At 60.0% G+C, this 26880-nt stretch overlaps 1 protein-coding gene across 7 annotated transcripts in view; it reads left to right on the top strand.

The window, feature by feature from the left end:
* Positions 1-754: 754 nt before the first annotated feature.
* Positions 755-26880, top strand: part of NEK7 (NIMA related kinase 7) — a 53373-nt gene continuing 27247 nt past the window's right edge. The window contains exons 1-4 of one of the 7 annotated variants that reach the window (XM_080650973.1): positions 755-1046; positions 17548-17630; positions 24727-24867; positions 25501-25563. In XM_080650973.1, the coding sequence (XP_080507099.1) occupies positions 17571-17630; positions 24727-24867; positions 25501-25563 (264 nt within the window). In that variant the 5' untranslated portion in view covers positions 755-1046; positions 17548-17570. Of the gene's footprint in view, positions 1047-1449; positions 1524-2385; positions 2421-3373; positions 3396-14264; positions 14287-17547; positions 17631-24726; positions 24868-25500; positions 25564-26880 lie in introns of those variants that run through there. The other 6 variants (XM_080650975.1, XM_080650974.1, XM_080650976.1 and 3 more) reach the window with 6 other exon arrangements.

Here is a 26880-nt window from a genome sequence, read left to right as displayed (position 1 = left end):
ATCGCTGGGCTGAGATTAGAAATCAAGGTGCGGTGCACTCCACACCGCCTCCTAGCGGCCACCTCCGCTAATGCGCGTCTAGGTATTGAGGCGTGGAAGGGGCTGGGGTGGGCATTCCCAACGGGGCCTCAGTGCTAGGCTTCTGGGGTGTGTATGTGTGTGCAATTATATTATAATATAATATTATAATATATGCATCACCTCCTCCTTAGCTGAGATGGCCGGTGCAAACCAGGTTGTTCACTTGGCCGACACGTCCCAAGAGCCGCCGTTGCCGTCCAGGCTGGGACTCAACTCATTCGCAGGTTCCCTCCGCGCACAGGTGGTTGAAACCCCCTCGTGAGAGAGGCTGGGCTCCCCACGCTGTGACCCAGAAGAAAGGGGGCGTCACCCACTCGGCTCATCCCTTGCTAGTGGGGCGCGTTTAAATATAAGGGAACAAAAAAAAAAACATAAGTTGTGTAGCTGGGAGGGAAGTTGGGGGGCGTGCAGAACGGCGCGCCCCGCACAGCCAGGCCGGGCAGCAGCAGCGATGTGCCGGGAGGGGGGTCCCCCAGGGCGGTCTCGGCCCCGGAGGGAGGCTGCGGGGGTCCCTCCGCTGCGCAGGGCGCCGCGAGGAGGCCCGCGGGGACCACCGGGGAGTCTGCGCGCTGGATGCGCGGCAAGGGGCTCCGGGGAGGAGTGGGCGTGGCCAGCGGCACGGGGGCGTGGTCAGGAACACAGGGGCGTGGCCTCGTCGCCCCGCCCTCTCCTCGGGGATGCCGGGATGTTTACACTCCTGACAGCGGCGTCCGCGGGAGGAGGAGCGGGAGCCGCGGGAGGATGGGCCGCCGCTAGGCTCGCTCTCGGGAAGCTCGGGGCCGTGCGAGGCGGGGTGGCCGCGCCTGCAGCGTCCGCGGGGGCGGCGCGGCGCGAGGTGGCGTTCGGCTCCGGGCACCGGTCACAGCCCCCGGCCCAGCGGGCCTTCCCGCGGCGCCGCCTGGCCGGGCCGCCCGCCCGCTCCGGGCCCCTCGCGGGCAGGAGGACGGACGCCTCCCAACTTCCTGGTGAGTCGCTTGCGGGGTCGCGGGCGGCGGGGCCGGGCTGGAATGGCGAGTCGGGGCAGTTCGGGCGGCCTCCGGGCCCCGCGGCCGGCCGGGAGGTGGGGCGGGGCGCGCGGCGCTGAAGCTGGGGGTGGGGTCCCGCTCGTGGGCAGTGGCCGAGGCTCCGCGCCCAACACCGGCTCCGACGGCCGAGGCCGCGGTAACTAAGAAACTGCGCGGCCACTGCGGCGGCGGCTGCAACAGGTCTTCAGTTTCAGGACCGGAGGAACTTGGGCGAAGTCCCGCCTCCTGCCGCCCGGCGCGTGCTGATTGGCCGCACCGGTTATTTATCCGTCTCTGATTGGTGGGGCCCAGCTGTCAGGATTCGGCCGCCGCCAGACTCGGCCGAGCGAAGTTCCGTGGCGAAGGGTGGGGGGGGGGGGGGGGTGGGAGTCCCCGGTGACTTGGGAGGCGCGGGGAGGACCACCGGCCGGTTGGACGGTGAGCTTTCGTGGGGCGCCGTTAGGGCGAAGAACGGCAGAGAGGGAGGGATGGCAAGGCCCTAGCGGGCCCTTGGAGGGGGGGGAGGAGGAGGAGGAGGAGGACGCTGGCAGTGGTAAAGAAAGACATTGAACTTGGAGGCCCAAGCCAGAGAGACGAAGGGGAGCCCAAAGGGAAAAGGAGGAAGGTCGGGGGGGGCGGGGGTCCACGTTGCCCGGGACAGTGTCGGGAAGCGATCGCAACCCAGAGGATGCTACGGGCGGTCGCCCCCTGTGCAGCGCAGGCCTCGGGCCAGGAGGTAGCCATCCAGTGGACCCGCCATCGCGCGGCTGTAGTCCTTGACAGGGGTAAATAGTCAGGGCTTACCCTAGGATATGCCCCCACCCAACACGTGACATGAACGAAGGGATTTTTCTTGCTCCTTTGAGACCAGGGACCCTAAGGATGCGATCGGAGCCATCAGACGCCCTCGTTCTTAGGGCACTGTGCACCCGTCGTTACTGCCACCACTGGTGGTGGTGTCTCGTTCCCCCGCCGAGGAGTTTTGAGTTTCGGGAAGTGTGCGCCCTCCCTGCGGGCGACAGCAGGGTCGCGCCGGGGCGGGGGTGGTGGTGGGGGCGCATTACAGAACGACGGACAGAATGGGTGTCGATGAGCCTGTGCTGGGCGGGGGGGGGGGGGGGGCTTGAGCGGCCGCTGCGTCGGTGGGAGAGCGAGCGCCTTAAGGACTTGCACCCAGAAAGTGTGCGGCACGTTTGGGGCGACCCGACAGGCACCGACCACGGCGCGTCCCTAACCAGAGGTGCAGTTGAGCCAACTGCGGCGGCTTTGTGGCAACTCTTGCCGGATGGGCGCTCGGTAGTCTTGGCCGGAACCGCTGGGTGAAGGCCCGTGCACGTAAGACGGTTTACGTAAACGTTTAGTCGTTTCGTTTCCCGGGGAAGGAATCGGCCCCGCAGCTGGTTCGCTGCGAAAACCGCAGCATCCTCTGCTGGGTCGCGGCCTGGGAGCGTGCTGGGCCGGGGGCGAGGGGGTGGGGCTGGAAAACTTGGCTTCCCGGAGGAGTCCAAGGGCAGAAACCGCGTGGGGACGGTGGGAGGCGAGATGTCGAGATCAAAGGGCGGAGGACCCCCCTGGTGGAGGCTGGTGGCGAAAGACTCCGGGCTTGGGGAGCCCGGGCGCCCTGGGAGGTGCGGGCCTGAGATTCCGTCCCGCCGCGCGAGGCCCCGCCCCCGGGGCACTGACGGCCCCCGCAGCCAATGAGCGGCGAGGACAGCGTGGTTCCCGCTCGGGGGCGGGACTTCCGGTCCCGGGCGGGGCGGGCGGGGCCGGAGTTCCAGTGGAGGGAAGGGCTGCGCGCTGGGACGCGGGGCGCACGTGGAGAGGAGGGCGAGGCGGCTCCGCTGTCCTCTCACCCCTCGTCCGCGCCCGGCCCCCCAGTGCCAGCTGCGACGGAAACGTTCGGGTCGGCGGGAAACCGAGCTGGTCGGCAAGCTGAACGTGGTCGCGGCGACTGATGGGGTTTTGCCCTGAAGTTTCCCCCAAATGTCAGAACCCAAGTCCCTAGGGCGGTGTTTCCTACCGCGGCGACCGCCTCCTGCTTTCAGAGGGGGTTTCTGGCAGGAGCAGGAGGGGGCAGATTGCTTTGTGTTTCTCAAAACTGAGGCTTTTATAAAAGACCCTCCCCACCCCCGTTAAACCAACAGCAAAGACTACTGTGCGGGGTGCGTGCGTGTGCGTGTGTCCGTCCGTCCGTCCGTCCGTCCGTCCGTCCTGCAGGCAGGGCGCACACCACCCTCCCCTCTGACCGCCGCCCAGAAGCTAAGAAGCCCACGTTGTCTCCTGCCCTGTGACCTTGTGGAGTTGCTCCAGGTGCCGGGACCCCAGTTGTCTCAGCTCGGGGAGGGCTGCTCAGAGGAGCCACGAGAGCGTCTTTGTCAAAGCGGGGCCCCGAGGTGTGCGTCCGTCTCCCCCCCCCCCCCCCCCCCCCCGGTTCTCCCTTCTGAGGACCCTCCCTCCGCTGTGGGGACCCTCCTGCCTCCCCTGTGGCCCTGGGCTCTGTGATTTCCCTGTTCATGATGTCACGGACTCCCTATTTGAGTTAGTGTTTCTGTGGGTTTGAGGGGCAGTTATCCTTAGCTGCTGGGGTAGAAAAAGACCCTAGAGGCTGGGCGGGGGGGAGGGGGTGGTGATGTTTTGGACAGCAGGAAATGGGAGCTGCAGAATATCCTTAAACTGAGTGCGAAATGGCAAAATTAAAATTTCCTTTTCAGTATTCTCGTAATCATTTTTTTTCAATTGTTAAAATATTTTCCTCATATTTACTTGAAAAATTGCTCTAATTTTTGTCGTGGTTGTAACGATACTATATCATGATTAGGAAAATCAAATAGATACGCTTATGAAAAATGGTTAAACTTGTACCACGTAAGATATTGCAAAGCTTCCACTGTCTTTCCTATCTACCTGCTGGACCTGTAGTCAAATAATGCGGTACGTTTGCATACTGTCACACAGACAGGGGGGTGGGGGTGTGTGTGCGGGGGAGAGCAGGTCCTTTATCTCCGCAGAGGGCGTGTCCTTATTCCGAACAGTTTATTTCCAGGCATGCTTTGTTATTCAACAAACAGAGGTGAATGGAAAGATATTCATTGTACACCAAGAGTGCTTATGATGGGTTAATTTTGTGGGAAAGAATTCATGTTCTATTCTCAGTTTCTAATAGCAACGTACAAGTTCACTTCTTTTGTGTCCTTTATAGTCTTTGGTGTTAAAATAGTGTGGTGGCCGGTGTTAGCATTCAGGATGGTATGTGGGCAGGTGGAGTGTTCAGTAAGAACCGGCATTTATGTTTATTTAACGTGAACGTTTTCCGTGTAGACCTAAAACAACGTTTTAATAAAGCTTACACGTTCAGTGAGTGTTTTGATCGTTGATGGCATGTTGTTTTAGCTTCACTTTGTCACTCGATGACCTAGAGTCTGAACCCCGATGAAAAGGAGTCGTGTCTTATTAGCAGTTCTCCCACTGCTCCTGGAGTCCTCCTCCCGCTGGAGCAGGAGGGTTATGACATGCTCTTTGATGGATGGCAGGGAGTTTGAGTGTGCGGTCTGTGATCCGGGAGCCACCAGCCGGGACCGCGCAGCCAGGCCTTGGACACAGCCCCGGCAGGGAAGGGGCAGCTATTTTGGGGGCCCCAGACCCGAACCTTGACTGCGGTGGCCCAGGAAGTGGGTGCTGTGGGCCCGGCTGTGAACCCCCAGAGTGCTGTCAGATCCGGGTTTGACAGGTAGGCGTGTGGGGGAGCAGGCACCAGTGGTTTTATGTGCAGGTCCGGGAGCGACCGGCCCGCGATGGGACCTGCCTTGACCGTAAGTAGCACAGATGGCGCTGCCCGGGCCGCACTGGGGGATGCCACCCGGCCTTTAAAGGGAGACACTGCTATCTCATTGGAAAGCGATTGATGGATTGGTTTGTAGAGGCCGTCCCGCTGCCGCCACCATGTCTGGCCAGGAGCAGGCGCAGCTTCGTGGGGTTCAGGCCTGAGCCCGCCTCTCCCGGCCGTGGTAGCCAGCGCCTCAGCTCAGATGCCTGGGCACTTGCTCTTTAAATCACGGCTGTCACTCAGTCACGACCAATTGGATGCAGGAGTATAGCTGTTTTATGAGTGACACTGAGTAACAACGGACGGGAAAATGCCACCTCGCGCAGTGGGGGAAGCAGTGTACCTGAGTGTGCATTTCTGGTCCATCCAGCCCCGGCGGCGGGGGGGGGGGGGGGTCCCCCACACTGTGGGCGCTGCTCTCTCCTTGGTGGCGGCTCTGCGGTGTCTCTCAGCCGGGCGTGCAGGCTCACCACGTCCCGTGCCCCCGGGATGGTGCAGTCCCACCCCCAGGGCTGCCGGCAGCTCTGGCTCTGGGCCGGCTGCACCCAGCTTTCCGTCCTGCCTGTCTGGCGTGTGGACGGCGTTCAAGAACGTCACGATGAGTGACAGGTTCCTTTTTCCGTGACCGCCTTCTTTCCGCTGATAACGGCGCCGGCCCTCGGCCCCTCCAGCTGCCCTCCCGTCAGGGACCCAGACAGGCCTTCGCATGCCAGGCGGGCGCCCTGTGCCAGGAAGCTGCCCGACCGCTTCCGATGCCAGGGCTCATCTGCTCACCTTGCTCGCTGGTTGGGCGTTTTGATGATGCCCACTCCTAGGCCTACCTTCCAACAGGATGCACGAAGCAGAGGCGCTAGGAAGAGGCGGTCTCGAAGTCCGGGGTGAAGCCTGGGCTCACCTTCTGTCTTTTCCACGCCAACCCCAGGTCTGCGGAGCTGAGCTGACCCCGGGCCTGGGTGGAGAGGCGAGCGCCTGGCCTGGGGGGGCGTTGCCTGTGGGGAGAGGGCCAGCCCGGCTGCAGGGGGCCACGGTGCTGAGTGGGGACGCTGGGACCCTGGCCTCCTGCGGGCGGTCCCTGATGCAGCTGTTCTGTTCGTGCGTTGGGTGGTCACCACCCCACTGAGCCACGGAGGCCCGTGTTCTTCCGGGTGAGCCAGCTGACGGCACGGTGTCGGGGTTCAAGCTAGTTTCACGTCGAGGTCAGCTCTCTGTGACCTGGGGAGGCCCGAGAGCCTGGACGCAGGACGTGGAGCGTTGGGCTGCGGAGGCTTCCCGCAGCCGTGGGGTCCCGCGTGCTCTGCATTCCTCTTCGCCCACGTGGTCCTGGGTTCTCCCCGCTCTCCTCCTGTCCCCCAGGTCGCGGGTCGAAGAAAGAAACCTGGGCGTTGGCGGGTCGTGGGAAGCAAGTCAACAGTCTGCGCGACAATCCCGCTTGGTGCTTCCAGCCGTGGTTTGGTTTTAGGCCTGACCCTGACCCTGACCTGACCCTGACCCTGACCCTGACCGCCTTCCCAGGCCATCCCCTGCACCCCCTCGGCTCGCTCACAGCTGACCCCTTCCATTTCTTGGTCACTGCCCTTTCTGGCCTCCCTGGCTCAGCTTTACGCGTTTTTTTTTAAAATATATTTTATTGCTTTTTTACAGAGAGGAAGGGAGAGGGATAGAGAGCTAGAAACATCGATGAGAGAGAAACATCGATCAGCTGCCTCCTGCACACCTCCTACTGGGGATGTGCCCGCAACCAAGGTACGTGCCCTTGACCGGAATCGAACCTGGGACCTTTCAGTCCGCAGGCTGATGCTCTATCCACTGTTTCCTGCACTTGGGCCCTTCCCTCTCGATGACAATCCTCTGCATCCTCGAAGGCGCGGCTCGGTCGCCCGGGGGTGCGCTGACGGCTTGCTTTGGCCCCTGAGGCCTCCGGCTCCGTGGCCTCTGCCCACAGTTGTGCTGTCCCCGCTTCCTTCCTGGAACCTGAGCCTCTGGGAGGTGTGAGTCACGCCCTGAGCGTCGCTGTGTTTCCTCACGGCATTCTTGTCAGCGCTGGCTGCCCGGTGGCCGTGCCTGCAGCCCAGGGCCGACGTGCAGAAGGCCTGGCGTTGGAGGAAGTGTGCGTGGTCACTGAGGCCCGGGGAGGGGCTCCTGGGTCCGTGCGGGCAGTGAGGGGCAAGGCTGAGAGAAGGCTGTTCCCCGGGAAGGGTTTTCAGCAGGAGCGTGTCTCAGGTTTCCGTGTTAGACAGGCGATTACGGTGAGAGCATAGAGGAGGAGCTGAACGACCGAAGTCAGGAGCAGCAGCTGGCAGTTCGAATCTCGAGGTCTGGGATAAGCAGAGAGAGGGTTGGGAGGTAGACTAAGAGTTGGGGACTTTGTGGAGGTGAGGGTGTGACCTGGGAACCCTCCGGGGTGACTGGTGGCAATGCCATGCCCTGGGAAAGGGGTGCAGAGGGGCTCTGAGGTGTGGACCTCGCGGAGGGAGTGATGGGTGGTCCTGGAGCCCCTGGTTCATATAGCCTCAGCGTCAGGAGGCAGGTGTGTGTAGGAGGCAGGCGTGTGCAGGAGGCAGGTGTGTGCAGGAGGTAGGTGTGTGCAGGAGATAGGCGTGTGCAGGAGGCGGGCGTGTGCAGGAGGTAGGTGTGTGCAGGAGATAGGTGTGTGCAGGAGATAGGTGTGTGCAGGAGATAGGTGTGTGCAGGAGATAGGTGTGTGCAGGAGGCAGGGACTGCCCTGGAACAGACCTCGAGCAGGAGAGCCAGCAGAAAGCTCCCGGACCGTGGAGCAGAAGCTGCGTCTGTGTGGAGCTGAAAGCAGGGAGGGCTCTCCTCTGAGACGCGCTCTTCCTGGTGGGCTCCGTGGCTCGCTCGGCTCATTTCACGCGGGCACCGGGCTAAGGAGTGACAGCTGCACGCGCAGCCCCTCACCCGTCGTCGGCAAAAGCGAGCCGCTGGAGCTGGTCCTTCGCCCAGGGCACCGGAAAGGCCCTGTGCGCTCTCCAGTGCCACAGAGTCCCGGGAGCCGGGGCACAGTGACGCGGGGCCTGCGGAGAACAAACAGGCCGTGGCCACCGCGCTGCACGCACGGCCACCGGACCGCTCACGTGTGACGGACATGGAACATGCTTGCGGGTTGTTAAGGGTTAGGGAACACCCATCCCACGGGCGCCCTTCAGAAAGGCCCTTGAAGAGGTGCCGTGGCAAAGGCCGGGAGCTGGGGACGGGACGCAGAGGCTGTTTCCCTGTCACCCAGCTGCCGCTCTGTGCCTCAACGTGTGCCGGGGTGGGGTCAGCTATTCCGGAACACAACGGGGGGGGGGGGGGCAGGCTCCCGGGCCGGAGGGTTATCCTGGGGAAGCACGAAGGGCTCCAGCACGCAGTCGGGTTTGGGACGAGGCGGCTCTGACCTCCGCAGGATGGGGCAGCTCTGAGCTGCACACACGTCCCCGTCCCTGTGGTCTGAGGACGCCTCAGGCCCCCGAAACCAGCGCCCGGCCCGCGGCTCCACGGGGCGGACGGAGTCCGTTCGTGCACGCGCAGGTTTCTGCTTTTCCTAGAATCATCCCGTCCCGTTCCAGGAATCGCCCGTTTCCTGGAAGAGATGCAGTCACGGGGCTTGGCATGTATGTGCATGTGTGCACGCACATACAAACAGGCTGGACTTAATACTGATCTACCGACTTCCGGAAACCGAGCTCCAGGATCGTCTCCTTGTGCCATCAAGGGTAAGGGACATAGCGTGCCCCTAAGTCGTCTCACCTGTAATCTGGAAATGACGCCCCCTCCCCGCCGGGATGTTCTGAGAAGATCCCGTTCAGACGTGAAGATGTTGGTGGAGCCGGTCGCTGGCATTTTGCTGGAAGAGTTCATAGGAACATGGAACTTGGAAACCCTGGAAGCCACGGGCACAGGGAAACCTGCAGGTCCCCCCCCCCCTTTTCGTGTGGGTCTGTAGTTTAGCAATAAGCGTGCAGTTTTTTTAAAATTTTTTTAATTGTTTGAAGTATTACAAATAGTAGTACATATGTCTCTAAGCGTGCAGTTTTAACTGCTACTTAAAAGCCTTGGGACGCTGCTAACGTTCCGTTCATTAAAGTGGTGGGTCAGGGTGCCCCTGAGCTCCCGGTGGACCGTGGTGGCGGGGACTGGGGGGGTTGCCCTTTGCTGGGGGAAGGCAGGCTGCCCTGGCTCGCCAGGCGGGCGTGGACCGGCGCCCAGAAGGAGTGACGGGGTCGGGGCCAGGACTCAGTTGTATTGTTACTTAGCACTCTGCCCCCTTTGGCATAGCCCCCTCCCCCCCCCCCCCCGATAATTATGACCCTGAAATAACTTGTGATAACCATAATGCCTTAGGAAGACCGTCGTGGCGTGTGGCTTTGCTTGTGGAGCGGAAGCCGCAGCGGGAGCCCAGGTGGAGCAGTTCCCGTAGGGACGTTCTTTTTTCTGAGAGCACACCTCCGGTTTCTTAACGGAGCTAACGGTCCGGAGTCATTTACTAAACATAAAAGTGTGAACAAGGAGCGGGCTTGCCACTCACACAGTTTCCGTGTGGGCGTGCGAAGGGGAAAGGTGGTGTGACCGCCCCGGGAAACGGGCGCATGCGTTCCTCGTGGGCGAGAGGCCTGTGTGGGCCCGGTGACAGGGGAGGCACGTGACGACACGGAGCAGGTCGCCTCGATTTCCATGAACTTTAAACGCGGCAGTTCCCGTGCTGTGTGGATGAGACAGATAACGATGGCCTGGAATCCTGGGGCATCGCTGCCTCTCTGACGGGTTCAGGACACGGCACACCCAGAGCCGTAGCTTCCCCTCTGCGGTCAGCGGCGGCTTCCCCTCTGCGCGGTCAGCGGTGCCTTCCCCTCTGCGGTCAGCGGTGCCTTCCCCTCTGTGCGGTCAGCGGTGCCTTCCCCTCTGCGCGGTCAGCGGTGCCTTCCCCTCTGCGCGGTCAGCGGCGCCTTCCCCTCTGCGGTCAGCGGTGCCTTCCCCTCTGCGGTCAGCGGTGCCTTCCCCTCTGCGCGGTCAGCGGTGCCTTCCCCTCTGTGCGGTCAGCGGTGCCTTCCCCTCTGCGGTCAGCGGTACCTTCCCCTCTGCGGTCAGCGGTGCCTTCCCCTCTGCGCGGTCAGCGGCGCCTTCCCCTCTGCGGTCAGCGGCGCCTTCCCCTCTGCGGTCAGCGGCGCCTTCCCCTCTGCGGTCAGCGGCGCCTTCCCCTCTGCGCGGTCAGCGGTGCCTTCCCCTCTGTGCGGTCAGCGGTGCCTTCCCCTCTGTGCGGTCAGCGGTGCCTTCCCCTCTGCGCGGTCAGCGGTGCCTTCCCCTCTGTGCGGTCAGCGGTGCCTTCCCCTCTGTGCGGTCAGCGGCGCCTTCCCCTCTGCGCGGTCAGCGGCGCCTTCCCCTCTGCGCGGTCAGCGGCGCCTTCCCCTCTGCGCGGTCAGCGGCGCCTTCCCCTCTGCGCGGTCAGCGGCGCCTTCCCCTCTGTGCGGTCAGCGGCGCCTTCCCCTCTGCGCGGTCAGCGGTGCCTTCCCCTCTGTGCGGTCAGCGGTGCCTTCCCCTCTGCGGTCAGCGGCGCCTTCCCCTCTGCGCGGTCAGCGGCGCCTTCCCCTCTGCGCGGTCAGCGGCGCCTTCCCCTCTGCGGTCAGCGGCGCCTTCCCCTCTGCGGTCAGCGGCGCCTTCCCCTCTGCGGTCAGCGGCGCCTTCCCCTCTGCGGTCAGCGGCGCCTTCCCCTCTGCGGTCAGCGGCGCCTTCCCCTCTGCGGTCAGCGGCGCCTTCCCCTCTGCGGTCAGCGGCGCCTTCCCCTCTGCGGTCAGCGGCGCCTTCCCCTCTGCGGTCAGCGGCGCCTTCCCCTCTGCGGTCAGCGGTGCCTTCCCCTCTGCGGTCAGCGGTGCCTTCCCCTCTGCGCGGTCAGCGGTGCCTTCCCCTCTGCGGTCAGCGGTGCCTTCCCCTCTGCGGTCAGCGGTGCCTTCCCCTCTGCGCGGTCAGCGGTGCCTTCCCCTCTGCGCGGTCAGCGGTGCCTTCCCCTCTGCGGTCAGCGGTGCCTTCCCCTCTGCGGTCAGCGGTACCTTCCCCTCTGCGGTCAGCGGTGCCTTCCCCTCTGCGGTCAGCGGTGCCTTCCCCTCTGCGGTCAGCGGTGCCTTCCCCTCTGCGGTCAGCGGTACCTTCCCCTCTGCGGTCAGCGGTGCCTTCCCCTCTGCGGTCAGCGGTGCCTTCCCCTCTGCGGTCAGCGGTGCCTTCCCCTCTGCGGTCAGCGGTGCCTTCCCCTCTGCGGTCAGCGGCGCCTTCCCCTCTGCGGTCAGCGGTGCCTTCCCCTCTGCGGTCAGCGGTCAGCGGTCAGTGGTCAGCGGTGCCTTCCCCTCTGCGGTCAGCGGTGCCTTCCCCTCTGCGGTCAGCGGTCAGCGGTCAGTGGTCAGCGGTGCCTTCCCCTCTGCGGTCAGCGGTCAGCGGTCAGTGGTCAGCGGTCAGCGGCGGCTTCGTCTCTGCGCGGTCAGCGGCGCCTTCCCCTCTGCGCGGTCAGCGGCGCCTTCCCCTCTGCGCGGTCAGCGGCGCCTTCCCCTCTGCGCGGTCAGCGGTGCCTTCCCCTCTGCGGTCAGCGGTGCCTTCCCCTCTGCGGTCAGCGGTGCCTTCCCCTCTGCGGTCAGCGGCGCCTTCCCCTCTGCGGTCAGCGGCGCCTTCCCCTCTGCGGTCAGCGGTGCCTTCCCCTCTGCGGTCAGCGGCGCCTTCCCCTCTGCGGTCAGCGGCGCCTTCCCCTCTGCGCGGTCAGCGGTGCCTTCCCCTCTGCGGTCAGCGGTGCCTTCCCCTCTGCGGTCAGCGGTGCCTTCCCCTCTGCGGTCAGCGGTGCCTTCCCCTCTGCGGTCAGCGGTGCCTTCCCCTCTGCGGTCAGCGGTGCCTTCCCCTCTGCGGTCAGCGGTGCCTTCCCCTCTGCGGTCAGCGGCGCCTTCCCCTCTGCGGTCAGCGGTGCCTTCCCCTCTGCGGTCAGCGGTGCCTTCCCCTCTGCGGTCAGCGGCGCCTTCCCCTCTGCGCGGTCAGCGGCGGCTTCGCCTCTGTGGTCAGCGGCGGCTTCGCCTCTGTGGTCAGCGGCGCCTTCCCCTCTGCGGTCAGCGGCGCCTTCCCCTCTGCGGTCAGCGGCGCCTTCCCCTCTGCGGTCAGCGGCGCCTTCCCCTCTGCGGTCAGCGGCGCCTTCCCCTCTGCGGTCAGCGGTGCCTTCCCCTCTGCGGTCAGCGGTCAGCGGTCAGTGGTCAGCGGTGCCTTCCCCTCTGCGGTCAGCGGTGCCTTCCCCTCTGCGGTCAGCGGTCAGCGGTCAGTGGTCAGCGGTCAGCGGCGGCTTCGTCTCTGCGCGGTCAGCGGCGCCTTCCCCTCTGCGCGGTCAGCGGCGCCTTCCCCTCTGCGGTCAGCGGTGGATGCGGGGTCGTTGGAGCAGGACAAGCCTCGTGCGCCTGCCGTGCGGGCCCCACGTGACCGGCCCTGGACGGCTTGCAGGGCGCGCTCCTCCCGGGCTGCCCAGGGGTCCGGGAGGGCTTGGTCCTGCGATGTCGCTGGGCTGGCGCTGGGTCGTCACTATGGCAACTGCCTGGAGCACCACCTCCCAGGGGAGCACCACCTCCCAGGGGAGCACCACCTCCCAGCCTGGAGCCGCTCCGGGAACGGGTGCCAGCAGACAGTGTGCGCAGCGGGCCTGCCCCGCTGACTGGCTTCGGAGGAAATGGGAGCCGCGCGGACTCCTGAGACCGAAGGGGCTGTGGAGACGCGATCGGGACCTTGGTTGGCTGTGTGAGGTGCCGGGGCTCGGGCGTTGTGGTCGTCCTGAGGAGCATTCTGGGTCCAAGCGGGTTAAGACTTGTGCCCTCGGCTCGCGTTCCCCTGCTCCCCCAAATGATTTGTCCTGGACCCTCCTCCGAGACGTGGGTAAGGTTAGCCACGAAGCAAACCGAGTTCTAACCGGTGGGGCTGGGTCCAGGCGCTCAGCTTTCCTGCAGAAGAAATGGCTGTTGGGAAATTGCATGTAGAGCGGGGACGGACTCACAGGCTGAACTTACAGAACATGTTAGCACGCAGCAGCAGCATAAAGCAACCCGGCAGCCCCTTCACTGGCACGGGAGGGTCAGTGCTTGAGCTGAAGCAGCGGCCTCGCTAACCTCCTTAAAGAACCTCCTTACACGGTGAAAGCAGTTGTTAGGACATCGAGTTTTGTTCTAATACAGAAACCACACACACGGAAAAGTGTCATTTTACAATGCCGTTACGTGTGACAGTCGCACGCTGAGGATGGGTGGGTGTCCTTCAGGTTCCCCTGTTCGATGGGAGAAAAGAGGGAAGCAGGGAGGAGACCCACGGCGGGGAGTCCAGCGGTGTTGGCCGTGATGAGCGTGTTTGACGGACACTCATCCCAGGGGCGTTAGAGCCGGGCGTGGCCTGACGTCCGCTGTCAGCAGGAGGGGTTCTGGGCGTGCTCCGTCATGGCTTCACCGTCCCATCCTGGGTTTTTCTCTTGCTGAAGGTTAATCATATATTAAATACGTGGTCTCCTTAGCCCCTGCTTCTCCGTGGACAAGGGTGTGTGTGTGTGTGTATGTGTGTGGAGAGAGAGAGAGAGAGAGAGAGAGAGAGGGAGAGAGAGAGAGAGAGATTGAGAGAGAGAGGGAGGGAGGGGGGGAGAAGCTGGTTTGAGAGTGAGCCTGCTCTCATTACTGCCCAAGGTCATGGTCACGAATTAAGAGTGGAGGTTAGTGTTCTGGTTGGTGTTCCTGCTGCCGGCCCGCCTGTGCCTTTAAAGCCCCGATGGAATGAACCAGCTGGTAGCCTGGGAGGCACACGGACGGCGGGAGGCCTGTGATGGGCCGGGCGGCTGGGGACGCTCCTGCCGCCTTTGTCCCCAGGGCCTGGCATCGGGCCGTGGTGCACTGCAGCCCAGGAAGGCCTGGTGCCCGCGCGTGGTGCCGGCTGCTGCGGGGCACCGGGGGCACGCCCGGCCGCAGGGGACCTGTGCTGGCCCAGGGGAGCACTGGGCCGGGAACGAGGCGTCCGAAGCTCAGAAATGGGCCAGTTTGGAACAGAGGAGGCCGTGAGGCTGTGAGCCGCTCCCGTAGCTGCCCCGGGTCTGTGAGATGCGCTGCGGGCTCGCAGCACCTGCAGCGCCGGGACCAGCCTGAAACGCGAGCCGCTCCCTGGCGGCTGTGGCCGCGACCCTGGCCGTGGCCCTGACCTTCCGCACGAGCCGCCGAGCGCCCCGATGCCAGGCCCTTCGCTGTTCATCCCTTTCCCCCGGGCCTGCCCTCTGCCAGGAAGGAATGAGGGCATTTCCGTGGCGTGAATTCCAGACCGAGGAGTTGGGACTGGATCCTGAACCGGAGCACTGAAGGTCACCTTCAGGGGTCAGTTCCCAGCGGAGCACTGACTGGTCAGGTGGGTTGGAGACATAAACTCTGGCTCAGAGCCCCGGAATCGGGGAGCCCTTTGTTCGGCAAAGGCTGTGATAAACGGGGGTCCGGGGAGCACCGGCGTTTGAACTTCGCACCGAGCTGGCGTTTCCTGCGCGGACCGGTCGGCGCGACCATTCATGCCAGGCCCGCTGCTGACGCCGTTGGGCTGGGCCTGAAAGGTCAGGTGCGCGGCCAGCCCGTTTGCAAACCAGAAATAACGCCGCGCGGCCTCAGCCACCCGAGTCCACGTCCGCTCCGGCTCGGGGCGTCCATCATCATCACGGCCAGGCTGGCTGCTGGGGAGGTGTCAGGAGGAGGATGGGGAGGGCCGCTGGGCATCCCTGCCCGGGACGCCTGTCAGTCACACCGCGTGGGCGCTGGCTCCGGGGAGGGGTGCTTGGGGGCTGGGAGCAGGTCGGCCTCCATGCTGTGCGCACAGCCAGCGGGCGCTCGGCTCCCTGGTCTTCCTTCCGTTCCCGGGGAGGCCCTCATTGGGGCTGCTGCGCCTGCTGAACCCCCGGGCCAGGCGGGGAGATGGGGAGAGAAGCAAGCACTGCTGGGCCCCGCCGGCCGCCGGTTGGTATGGTCCCCGCACCGGAAGGGTGCCGGGTAGATGCCCAGTCAGGGCACCGGCCTGGCTCGCAGGTTCCATCCTGGTAAGGGGCGTGCAGGAGGCAGCCCATCAGTCTCTCTCTCGCTCCCTCCCCCTCCTCCCTTATCATCATTTTCCAGTGGCAACATGGCCTTCACATTCTTCCCGCATGCCTGAGCTCTTTATCTCGGTGCATTGTCGGGAAGGTGATGTCTACTTTCCTACAAAATGGAAAGGTTCATTACATTTCTCAGTTTCTCGTGACAGTTACTGGAAATGCTAGCTCTTCCTGCCTCCCTCCTCCCGCGATGACTTGGCAGACATACAGGTCCAGTCGCAGAAGTGACATGCAGTCTTCGGGTGTAGCCTCGGCGGAGCAGTGAGCAGTGAGTGTGAGTGAGGAGATCTTGAGAGGCCTCGGGAGGGGTGGGGGTCCGGGGCGATCCCAGCTACTTCCATCTTATTTCCTGTCGGGCCACGCAATGACCTGCTTTCCACGCGTCCGTCACGGAGTGGGATCGATTTCTTCCGCAGTCCCATCCCTCGCCATCTCCTCGGGGGAGGCGAGGACTCGTGTCACTGTTCCCGGGGCTTTGTCACCGCCCAGACTGCAGCCCATGGCAGTGAACTTCAGGGGGAGGGTGGGCGACAGGCAGGGGCGTCCGTACAGCTTAGTAGTTCATCCGTGTCTCCTCGCGTGCATCGGGCTTTGCGAGTTGGGCAGGAACAGCCTGGTGTTTTGGTCCAGGTGCATCCTATTGAGAGGCTCCTGGCGTCTCTTTCACTGGATCTGTGGCTCGGGAGGGCTGCCAAGGTCTCTGCTCTCGGGTTGCCTTCTCCCTTTGGGGTTGGTTGAGAATGTGTGTGGGGGGGATGCTTGGGGACACCGTAAATAACTTTCTCCGCTAGTTGACCCTCCACGATGATTCCTGCCTGAATCAATCATTTCCTTGAAGACTGGCAAACAGTGATTTTTCAGACCCGCCCCCCCTTTCTTTATAAGGTGACGTCATCTTGTAAGAACAGTCCCGCGTCCACTGTGTCCTGGTTCGTATCTGTCTGCCTCCGGCTGTTGTGTGAGTCCTTGGGTGTCGGTGTTCCTCTAGAATCGCCCCAGGGGTGGCCTTGCAGCAGGCCCTTGGCACACTCTTGGGTGTCGGGGGTTCCGGCTCGGTGCCCTCCCAGCCCCGGCCCGCTCGGCTGCACTTTCCGCGGAGCCCCGCTCCTGGGGGGTGTGGTGGGGGGAACGGCGCTTGGGAACGGAGCTCGGGCGCTAGAGGACCTTCCTGGTTTTCACTGGCAACGCTGGCTCCCAGCATCAACCCCTCCTCGGAGAGCCCGTGGTCACCTCAGCTGGCGCGGCCTGACCCATGACGACTGGGAAACCTGTGAAGGAGCTGTCGATGCCCGCCTCTGCTCAGTGACCTCAGTCTTGTTGGAGGATGGAAACGCGGTCCTGCCGGGCCCTGTGGCGGTGGGGATGGGCCCGGGGACAAACCGGAGACACTGTGTGAGCGCAGGGCAGCGTGACACCGGGCCTGGGGTGTGTCCTTCACTGTCAGCCTCTGAGCACACCTTCTAACCGAGCGGAGAGCGGTGTTCCCAGGCTCCCTGCAGCCTCGGCCTTGCCCCCGGCCGCGGGCACCCCAGGCTGGTGCAGACCCCGGGCCAGAGGACAATAGAGCTGCAGGAGAAGGAGCTGCAGGAGACGGAGGGCGAAGAGTCTTCAGAGGGACTCAGAGCGCTGGTCACAAAGGGGAGGATCGGTTAGCGAGGCCGAATTCAAATGATGAGTGTCCGTTCATCAGGCAAAGATGCCACCGGGAAGGATTTAAAGGGACGGGACTCCGGCTACGAGAAGCTATTCGCAGGACAAGGGGCCCGGTCCGGGGGTTTCTGTGGCTTTAAAGGGAATAACGAAGTGCAGATTGTTCTGGTTTCCCGTCGTCAGTGCTGTCAGTGGAACCTGACAGTTCAGCCTGTGTTTCCGGAATGAATGGGAGGGACGTTGTAATTACAGCGGCGAGTGCGGGAGGGAGCCACACCCTCCGTGAGACGTCACTGTAGGCGTTGTCGTCGGACACACGGGACCCGGGCCACCGTTGGTAGAACATGACGCCGGGGTGCGTGGCGGGACGGGCATGGCAGGCCTGAGCGCGGTCGCGGGGTCTTCCTGAGTGTCCTTCTCGGTGCAGAGAGGGGCCCCTGAGGCCTGTCGGAGGAGAGGGTCCCCCTCGCTGCCGGGTTTGCTGAGCGCGTGGTGGGACGGCGACGCTTGGTGTGGGGTGGACAGACTTGTGCTGAGCAGCTGGCCGATGTGAGTGTGGCTGTCTTAATGGGCTCCTTTTTAAAAAAATATATACTTTTATTGATGTCAGAGAGGAAGGGAGAGGGAGAGAGAGACAGAAACATCAGTGATGAGCGAGAACATGGACCGGCTGCCTCCTGCACGCCCCACACTGGGGATGGAGCCCGCCACCCAGGCCTGCGCCCTGACCGGGAATCGAACCCTGACCTCCTGGCTCACAGGGCGACGCTCGCCCCTGAGCCCCGCGGCGGGCTTCGTGGCTCCTCGGAAGCGTTGGGCCGTCCCGGTGGTGACGATGCGGGTGAGTGGCATGTCCCGCTGACATCTCGTCTTTGCCTTCGCAGCGCTCTGACGGTCCTTCCTGCGGATGATGGAGGAGCAGCCGCAAGGCCTGCAGGGGCCCCCTGCCCCCCAGTTCCAGCCACAGGTAAGGCGGCCTCCCGGGCGGGCTCACACCCCTGCACTTAGACGCGCACAGACAGCCCCTTAGGGACTGCAGCAGCCGGTCGCTAACACGGAATGGCCCGGTGTTGTCAGGACTGAGTGTTCATGTCGAGTTCGTAGTTCTCACGCACAAATAAGGACAAAGGTCTCAGCGTTGGGTTTTAACCATCTCCCCAGCCTCGGCGGCTTGGGTCCCGTGCACCTCCATCTTCTCTGGCTCCTGAGACCTGACCGGCCTTCAAAGAGCATCTAACCCGTGTCTTTCCCGTGGAGAGCCCCCCACTTTCCACGGTAACCTCTCTTCTCGGGACCCTGACGGCACATTCTCCGTGTCTCTCCTGGCGTTTCCGCGCCTGCGTGTCCTGTCCTGTGGGCGTGTTCCTGATCTTTCCCGCGGGGGCCCCGACCTCGCGTGGAGCAGAGGCTGCGTGGACAGGGGCCTGGGAGTTGGTGAGGAAGGTGGAGTGGACGTCGGCAACTCCCAATCTACAATACCAACTCCCAATCTACAATACCAACTCCCAGTCTACAGTACCAACTCCCAGTCTACAATACCAACTCCCAGTCTACAATACCAACTCCCAGTCTACAATACCAACTCCCAGTCTACAATACCAACTCCCAGTCTACAGTACCAACTCCCAGTCTACAATACCAACTCCCAGTCTACAATACCAACTCCCAGTCTACAATACCAACTCCCAATCTACAATACCAACTCCCAATCTACAATACCAACTCCCAATCTACAATACCAACTCCCAATCTACAATACCCAACTCCCAGTCTACAGTACCAACTCCCAGTCTACAGTACCAACTCCCAGTCTACAGTACCAACTCCCAGTCTACAGTACCAACTCCCAATCTACAATACCAACTCCCAGTCTACAATACCAACTCCCAGTCTACAATACCAACTCCCAATCTACAATACCAACTCCCAGTCTACAATACCAACTCCCAGTCTACAATACCAACTCCCAGTCTACAATACCAACTCCCAGTCTACAATACCAACTCCCAGTCTACAATACCAACTCCCAATCTACAATACCAACTCCCAATCTACAATACCAACTCCCAATCTACAATACCCAACTCCCAATCTACAATACCAACTCCCAATCTACAGTACCAACTCCCAGTCTACAGTACCAACTCCCAAACTACAGTACCAACTCCCAATCTACAGTACCAACTCCCAATCTACAGTACCAACTCCCAGTCTACAATACCAACTCCCAGTCTACAGTACCAACTCCCAGTCTACAGTACCAACTCCCAATCTACAATACCAACTCCCAGTCTACAATACCAACTCCCAGTCTACAATACCAACTCCCAGTCTACAGTACCAACTCCCAGTCTACAATACCAACTCCCAGTCTACAATACCAACTCCCAGTCTACAATACCAACTCCCAGTCTACAGTACCAACTCCCAGTCTACAGTACCAACTCCCAATCTACAGTACCAACTCCCAGTCTACAATACCAACTCCCAAACTACAATACCAACTCCCAATCTACAGTACCAATTCCCAATCTACAATACCAACTCCCAATCTACAATACCAACTCCCAATCTACAATACCAACTCCCAGTCTACAATACCAACTCCCAGTCTACAATACCAACTCCCAGTCTACAATACCAACTCCCAGTCTACAATACCAACTCCCAGTCTACAATACCAACTCCCAGTCTACAATACCAACTCCCAAACTACAATACCAACTCCCAATCTACAATACCAACTCCCAATCTACAATACCAACTCCCAATCTACAATACCAACTCCCAGTCTACAATACCAACTCCCAGTCTACAGTACCAACTCCCAGTCTACAGTACCAACTCCCAATCTACAGTACCAACTCCCAATCTACAGTACCAACTCCCAATCTACAGTACCAACTCCCAATCTACAGTACCAACTCCCAGTCTATAGTACCAACTCCCAATCTACAATACCAACTCCCAGTCTACAATACCAACTCCCAGTCTACAATACCAACTCCCAGTCTACAGTACCAACTCCCAATCTACAGTACCAACTCCCAATCTACAGTACCAACTCCCAGTCTACAGTACCAACTCCCAGTCTACAGTACCAACTCCCAGTCTACAGTACCAACTCCCAGTCTACAGTACCAACTCCCAATCTACAATACCAACTCCCAATCTACAATACCAACTCCCAATCTACAATACCAACTCCCAGTCTACAATACCAACTCCCAGTCTACAATACCAACTCCCAATCTACAATACCAACTCCCAGTCTACAATACCAACTCCCAGTCTACAATACCAACTCCCAATCTACAATACCATCTCCCAATCTACAATACCAACTCCCAGTCTACAATACCAACTCCCAGTCTACAATACCAACTCCCAGTCTACAATACCAACTCCCAGTCTAAAATAACCCAACTCCCAATCTACAATACCATCTCCCAATCTACAATACCAACTCCCAGTCTACAATACCAACTCCCAGTCTACAATACCAACTCCCAGTCTACAATACCAACTCCCAGTCTACAATACCAACTCCCAGTCTACAATACCAACTCCCAGTCTACAATACCAACTCCCAGTCTACAGTACCAACTCCCAGTCTACAGTACCAACTCCCAGTCTACAGTACCAACTCCCAGTCTACAGTACCAACTCCCAGTCTACAGTACCAACTCCCAGTCTACAATACCAACTCCCAGTCTACAGTACCAACTCCCAGTCTACAGTACCAATTCCCAGTCTACAGTACCAACTCCCAGTCTACAATACCAACTCCCAATCTACAATACCAACTCCCAATCTACAATACCAACTCCCAATCTACAATACCAACTCCCAATCTACAATACCAACTCCCAATCTACAATACCAACTCACAGTCTACAATACCAACTCCCAGTCTACAATACCCAACTCCCAATCTACAATACCAACTCCCAATCTACAATACCCACTCTCAATCTACAATACCAACTCCCAATCTGAAATAACCCATACCCAATCTAAAATAACCCATACCCAATCTAAAATAACCCATACCCAATCTAAGATAACCCATACCCAATCTACAATACCAGCTCCCAATCTAAAATAACCCATACCCAATCTACAATACCAACTCCCAATCTAAAGTAACCCATACCCAATCTACAATAATCAACTCCCAATCTACAATACCACCTCCCAATCTAAAATAACCCATACCCAATCTACAATACCACCTCCCAATCTGTACCCAACTGAAATCCACTCACCCTCCTGCAGAGTTCTAAGTCTGCAGAATAATGGTGGATACTCTGTGTATGTGAACGTTGTCCCTTTCCTGTTATCACACATGTATGTGTGTGTTGAACCCCTCCCCCAGTTAGCGTTTTGGAATAAAGGGATCCAGTTTAGAAAACCTTTCCCTCTCCCTCCCCCCCCCATCTCTGTCTCTGTGCGTCTCTGAGAGGCTCTGTCTCGCCAGGTGTAATGTTACCGGGTCCTTGAGCCCGTGGTGCTCGTGGGAGACCCGAGTCCTGTCATGAAGGAACAGGCATGGTCAGCGGGGCCGGCGGTCAGTGTTACCGGTTCCGTGATGGGACGGAGGGAAGGGGGCCTTGCTGCGCGGGTGGGGGCGCTAATGATGAAGGGACACAGACGTCAGCGGCTTCTCAGTGTGCAGCTAGGTAATTGCTTGGGGTCGGTCACTCACTGTTCTTAGGCGGCAGGAGAAGGGGCCGCAGGATTTCCTGTGTTTGATAGAAGCCAGGCGTGATGGTCAGTGGCGCCTTGTCCCACGGGTGTAAATCGCCAACACATTGTATGCATGAACAGGTTACTTTTGAAACATTCCAAGCGATCTCGGAGATAATTTTTCCAACGGGAAGAAGCACAGTTAGTGAGACTGGGTCGGCACACGTGGCGTTGGCGTGTGCACGTGTGCGGCTGTGCTCATGGGCTCCGTGAGGTTTGTGGCCAGTACAGGGCGGAGTTGTGCCAGATGTCACAGTACATTCTGACGGGTGTCGCTTGGAGGTGAGCAGTGTCTCCTCCAGGGTCACAGAATGAGTTTTATTGCCGTAAAATGGAAAGGCGTTTTGTTACCTTTAAATTCTGTTAAAATGCCACAATAGTATCATCAGATATAAAGCAGTCTGTCAGTTTGTGTAAACGGCAATATGGAAATCAGTCAGAGACGCTGGCAGTAGCCATGAAGCCCCATTAACGATGCTGAGCATGGCGAGTGCTGGCCTGTGTCTCCGATCACTGGTAACAGTCCCTCTGGGACCTCCCGGGACACGATGTTCTCCCCCGGGAGCCGTGGAGTCCGCGCTGCGACTCGTGTAATCCCCCCGAGAGCCATCATCGGCACGTTACCCTGCGTCACCCATTGCTTAGCGAGTGTCTTCGCTTCCAGTTGTGAGCGAATTAATTAATGGAGTCCTAAGCCATTGTTCCGGGAGGCCGCCCCGGAGGCAGCGGGCGGCAGAGCGGGTTTGTTTCAGCGGGCGGAGCGCCAGGTGCCAGCCGATCCCACCGGGTGAGCAGGCCTGGCGCTGTGGCCGAGAGATTCGCTCCGAGGACGCGGACACACGGCTTCCTTCGCTCGGGGCTGGTTTCTGGCTGTCGTGCGCCCTTTTGACCAGCTGTCTGTGTCTGAGATGTCAGGGTGCCTTTCTAACATAACCTGCTCGTATGTAGACGCAGATCTGTAGAGATTAGACATAGTGATGTACCCCAGAGTGGAACAGAAATGCTCCCCACATCAGTTCCAGTTACGCCCTTGAGGTTGGGACTTGTCGGGGTCTCAGGTCCTCAAGAAATAAAATCGCATGAAAACAGCGTATCGGCCGCGTGACCCCTGCGCGCTGGTGAGGTTTGAGACTTCTTCCAAAGAGGAACCCGTGGAGCGTCCCTGTGGGCGCGGTCTCCGTGCGGTGAGTCAGGAGGCGCTGTGTGCGGACCAGCCCCGACTCGGGCCAGCGTGTCCGACCCCGGGCGCTGGGCGTGGAGCCGGCTGGCTGTCGTCCCGTTCGCCTGGGGTCTTAACTCCTCAGCCTGTTGCAGCCAGCGCCCACTTGCCACCACGTGGCTTTCTGTTGGGTGCTCGCCCCGCCCCAGGAGGCTGAAAGGGCTTTGGCGAAGAGCCGTGGTCAGGTGCCCTGCATTGCCCCCAGCCGCACCGGGGCCGTCTTCATCCCTGAGTCAGGAGCTGGTCCGCAGGGAAGTGGGGTCTCCTGGCCGGAGGCAGAGCCCAGGTCGGGGTCCTTAGACCTCCTAGTCCGGGGCTGTTGGCAGGGAGACCGAGGGCCAGGTGGAGCACACCCTTCGGGCCCAGGGAGGAGGCCGAGGGAAGGTGGAGGAGGCAGCTCAGCACTGCGATCTCGAAGCCGGAGGACCTGGAGAGGCGGGCACCAGCGTGAGGACGGGAGCGGGTGAGCCCGGAGCGCCGTGGGCAGGGCACAGCCATCGCCGTGCCTGGCTCCGTCCTGGGCGCGTGCATTCGCCACCTCTCAGACAGCCCGGGAGGCCTCCCTGCTCACAGAAGTGGGGGGCAGCTCAGACGGGTCCTGGGCGCAGAACCGGGCTCCGATCCCCCACTCCAGAGCCCGGGCCTTGTCTGGGGCGGCGCGGACTCCATGGAGCTATTTCATTCCCAGGGTAACTCCGGTGCTAAACGGAGAAATGGAGGCGTGGGACGTCATTCAAAGGAGAGACCTCGGCTTTTCCCAAAATAACGCTTCCTCGCCGGCCTCCTGGCGACACCAGCTTTTCGTTTGAGGACTGACAGCGCTGCCTGCGGTGGGCAAGCCTGCCAGCGACGTGGGCGCTGGGGACGGTCAGGTTCAAGACCGAGGTGCGGGGTCACCTGGGGGAGCCTGCTAAGGAGCCTGTGCTGTGCAGAGCGCAGGGCGATGGGGCCGGAGACGCGGGCCCCTGTGTGTCAGCCCCGTCTGCGCGGCGAGGACGGCGATGAGACGGTCACTCGGCCCCGCTGCCCTGTGAAGGGGGCGGGGGCGGCGCCGCACACGAGCCGGGCAGTTTACACGCGGCCTGTTCGGCAGATGACGTGCAGTGAAGTGTCTAATGCTCCGGCCGCTCAGCCTAATCCTGGGTGGCAGCCTGTCCCTCAGCTGCCAAGCGCGCCGCCCTCCGGCCTCGCTGCCACTCCGGCCGCCCGCCCGCCCGTGCGGGAGGCGCCCCGGCTTAATAAGCCCAGACAGTGTGCGATCTGACATGCAAATGTAGGTCATTGCATATGTAAATGCGTGATTACAGGCCTGCATGCCAGAGCACATTAGTGAGCCCGTCCCAGCGGGCGGCTGTCACAGCGCCTCGGCCGGTCACGCTAATGCCTGCCAGTTACCCGCCGGCGGAGGTGCGATTCCCGTCTCACCGCGGTGCGGGGCGCGGTGCTGACGGCCACGCTGCACCTGCTGACGGCCAGGCTCGCACCGCAGGCCGCGGGGCCTGTCCCCACGGAGGAGGCAGGAGCCCCGTCCTCGGTGCTGCAGACGCTTTAGAAAAGCACGCGTTCCTTCGAGAGCGCAGGCGTTCACGAAGCCTCCCCTCCCGAAATAACGCTTTTGTTTCAAGTCAAGAAACGGGAAACGCTGCCGACGGCCCTGGAGGCGTCCGAGAAGCGGCACCTTGGGAGTTGGCTCATTGCACGGGCTGTCCGGGGCTGGGTGCGGGGTTTCAGCCTCCTCGTGACCGTGTGCGTGTCCAGTCTCATTTCTAACATGCGTGTCTGTGCCCCGTTCTGTTTGCTCACCGGGACTGGAGATGGAAACTGGGTTCTCTCGGAGGGTCCCAGGGCTGGGCCCCGGTGCGGGCCGTGCTCAGACACGGGAGGCGCGCAGGGACTGTGCGTGGAGGGCTTGTGACGCCGACGTGGCAGGACATCAGGGGACGACGTAGGTGCCCGTCCGTGCGGCTCCCTCCTGGTTCGGCGGGAGCAGGAGCCGTGCTGTGGAACGAACGGTGTCTGAGCACCGCTGGTGTGGCGGCAGCCATTGGCGTGGGTATCGGGTGGCTGAAAAACCTCTCTGATCTTCTGCTTCCAGAAGGCCTTGCGGCCGGATATGGGCTACAACACTCTGGCCAACTTTCGGATTGAGAAGAAGATCGGCCGCGGGCAGTTCAGCGAGGTGTACCGGGCGGCCTGCCTGCTGGACGGCGTCCCGGTGGCTCTGAAGAAGGTGCAGGTAGGCGGCTCCGTCCTGTCGGGGTGGGGATCGCCCTGCGGGCCGTGGCTCGGGCCTCGCTGCCGTGTCACGCACACAAAAGCGTTCCCTCCGTTACCAATGGACAGGCTGCGGGCTCAATGCCGCAGAGCAATGTCTCACTGACGTTTGCCCTCACGGCTTCCATCCTGTTCTTCCCCTGGGCTGTGTGTTCCCTTCCGTCCTGTCCGTTCGGAGAGCCTAGCGTTGACACCTCCCTGGGCCGACAGGGTGGGTGTCAGACTCACGGAGAAAGGGGAAGTCACTCTCCCACGCACGGACGGCACCTCGTCCTTTTCCGTGACTTGAACGAAGTGGGAGGAGCCTGCGGCCATCCGTGTGTCTCTCCTTGTGAGCCATTAGCCAGGATACGAGCCGAGGCATATTTTCCACGTCTTAGTGACGTGCGTGGTTAGTGCTGGCTGCCTGTGGAGGGAAAACAGAAGCTCCAGGGCTAACGTCAAGTCACACACCTACAGATCCTACAGCCCCACAGGCTGGTGGGAAAGACATGCTCAGTGTGTGCGCAGTTATCCATACAAAGTCCTAAGGAATGGATGCGCCAGGCAGCTCGAACCGGTTATTAATTTACGTAATTCTGGACTCTGCTTTCAGATATTTGACTTAATGGACGCCAAAGCCCGTGCTGACTGCATCAAAGAAATAGACCTGCTCAAGGTAGGTGACCGGCCGCCAGCTGCCGCCTGTGGGGGGCACAGCTGCATATGCCGATGAGCAACTTATTAAATATTACACTCACACTGCATATGCAGATGAGCAGCTTATTAAATATTACACTCACACTGCATATGCTGATGAGCAGCTTATTAAATATTACACTCACACTGCATATGCTGATGAGCAGCTTATTAAATATTACACTCACAGCTGCAATGCTGAGGAGTAATTTATTAAATATTACACTCACACTGCATATGCCGATGAGCAACTTATTAAATATTACACTCACACTGCATATGCAGATGAGCAACTTATTAAATATTACACTCACACTGCATATGCAGATGAGCAGCTTATTAAATATTACACTCACACTGCATATGCTGATGAGCAACTTATTAAATATTACACTCACACTGCATATGCCGATGAGCAACTTATTAAATATTACACTCACAGCTGCATATGCTGATGAGCAGCTTATTAAATATTACACTCACAGCTGCAATGCTGAGGAGTAATTTATTAAATATTACACTCACACTGCATATGCCGATGAGCGACTTATTAAATATTACACTCACAGCTGCATATGCAGATGAGCAACTTATTAAATATTACACTCACACTGCATATGCAGATGAGCAACTTATTAAATATTACACTCACACTGCATATGCAGATGAGCAACTTATTAAATATTACACTCACACTGCATATGCAGATGAGCAGCTTATTAAATATTACACTCACAGCTGCATATGCTGATGAGCAGCTTATTAAATATTACACTCACAGCTGCATATGCCGATGAGCAACTTATTAAATATTACACTCACACTGCATATGCTGAGGAGTAATTTATTAAATATTACACTCACACTGCATATGCTGATGAGCAGCTTATTAAATATTACACTCACACTGCATATGCAGATGAGCAGCTTATTAAATATTACACTCACAGCTGCATATGCTGATGAGCAGCTTATTAAATATTACACTCACACTGCATATGCCGATGAGCAACTTATTAAATATTACACTCACACTGCATATGCTGAGGAGTAATTTATTAAATATTACACTCACACTGCATATGCTGATGAGCAGCTTATTAAATATTACACTCACACTGCATATGCAGATGAGCAGCTTATTAAATATTACACTCACACTGCATATGCCGATGAGCGACTTATTAAATATTACACTCACAGCTGCATATGCAGATGAGCAACTTATTAAATATTACACTCACACTGCATATGCAGATGAGCAACTTATTAAATATTACACTCACACTGCATATGC

The sequence above is a fragment of the Plecotus auritus genome (assembly GCF_963455305.1).
Source record: "Plecotus auritus genome assembly, chromosome: 14".
NCBI lineage: Eukaryota > Metazoa > Chordata > Mammalia > Chiroptera > Vespertilionidae > Plecotus > Plecotus auritus.
This window is presented reverse-complemented; position numbering and strand designations above follow the sequence as displayed.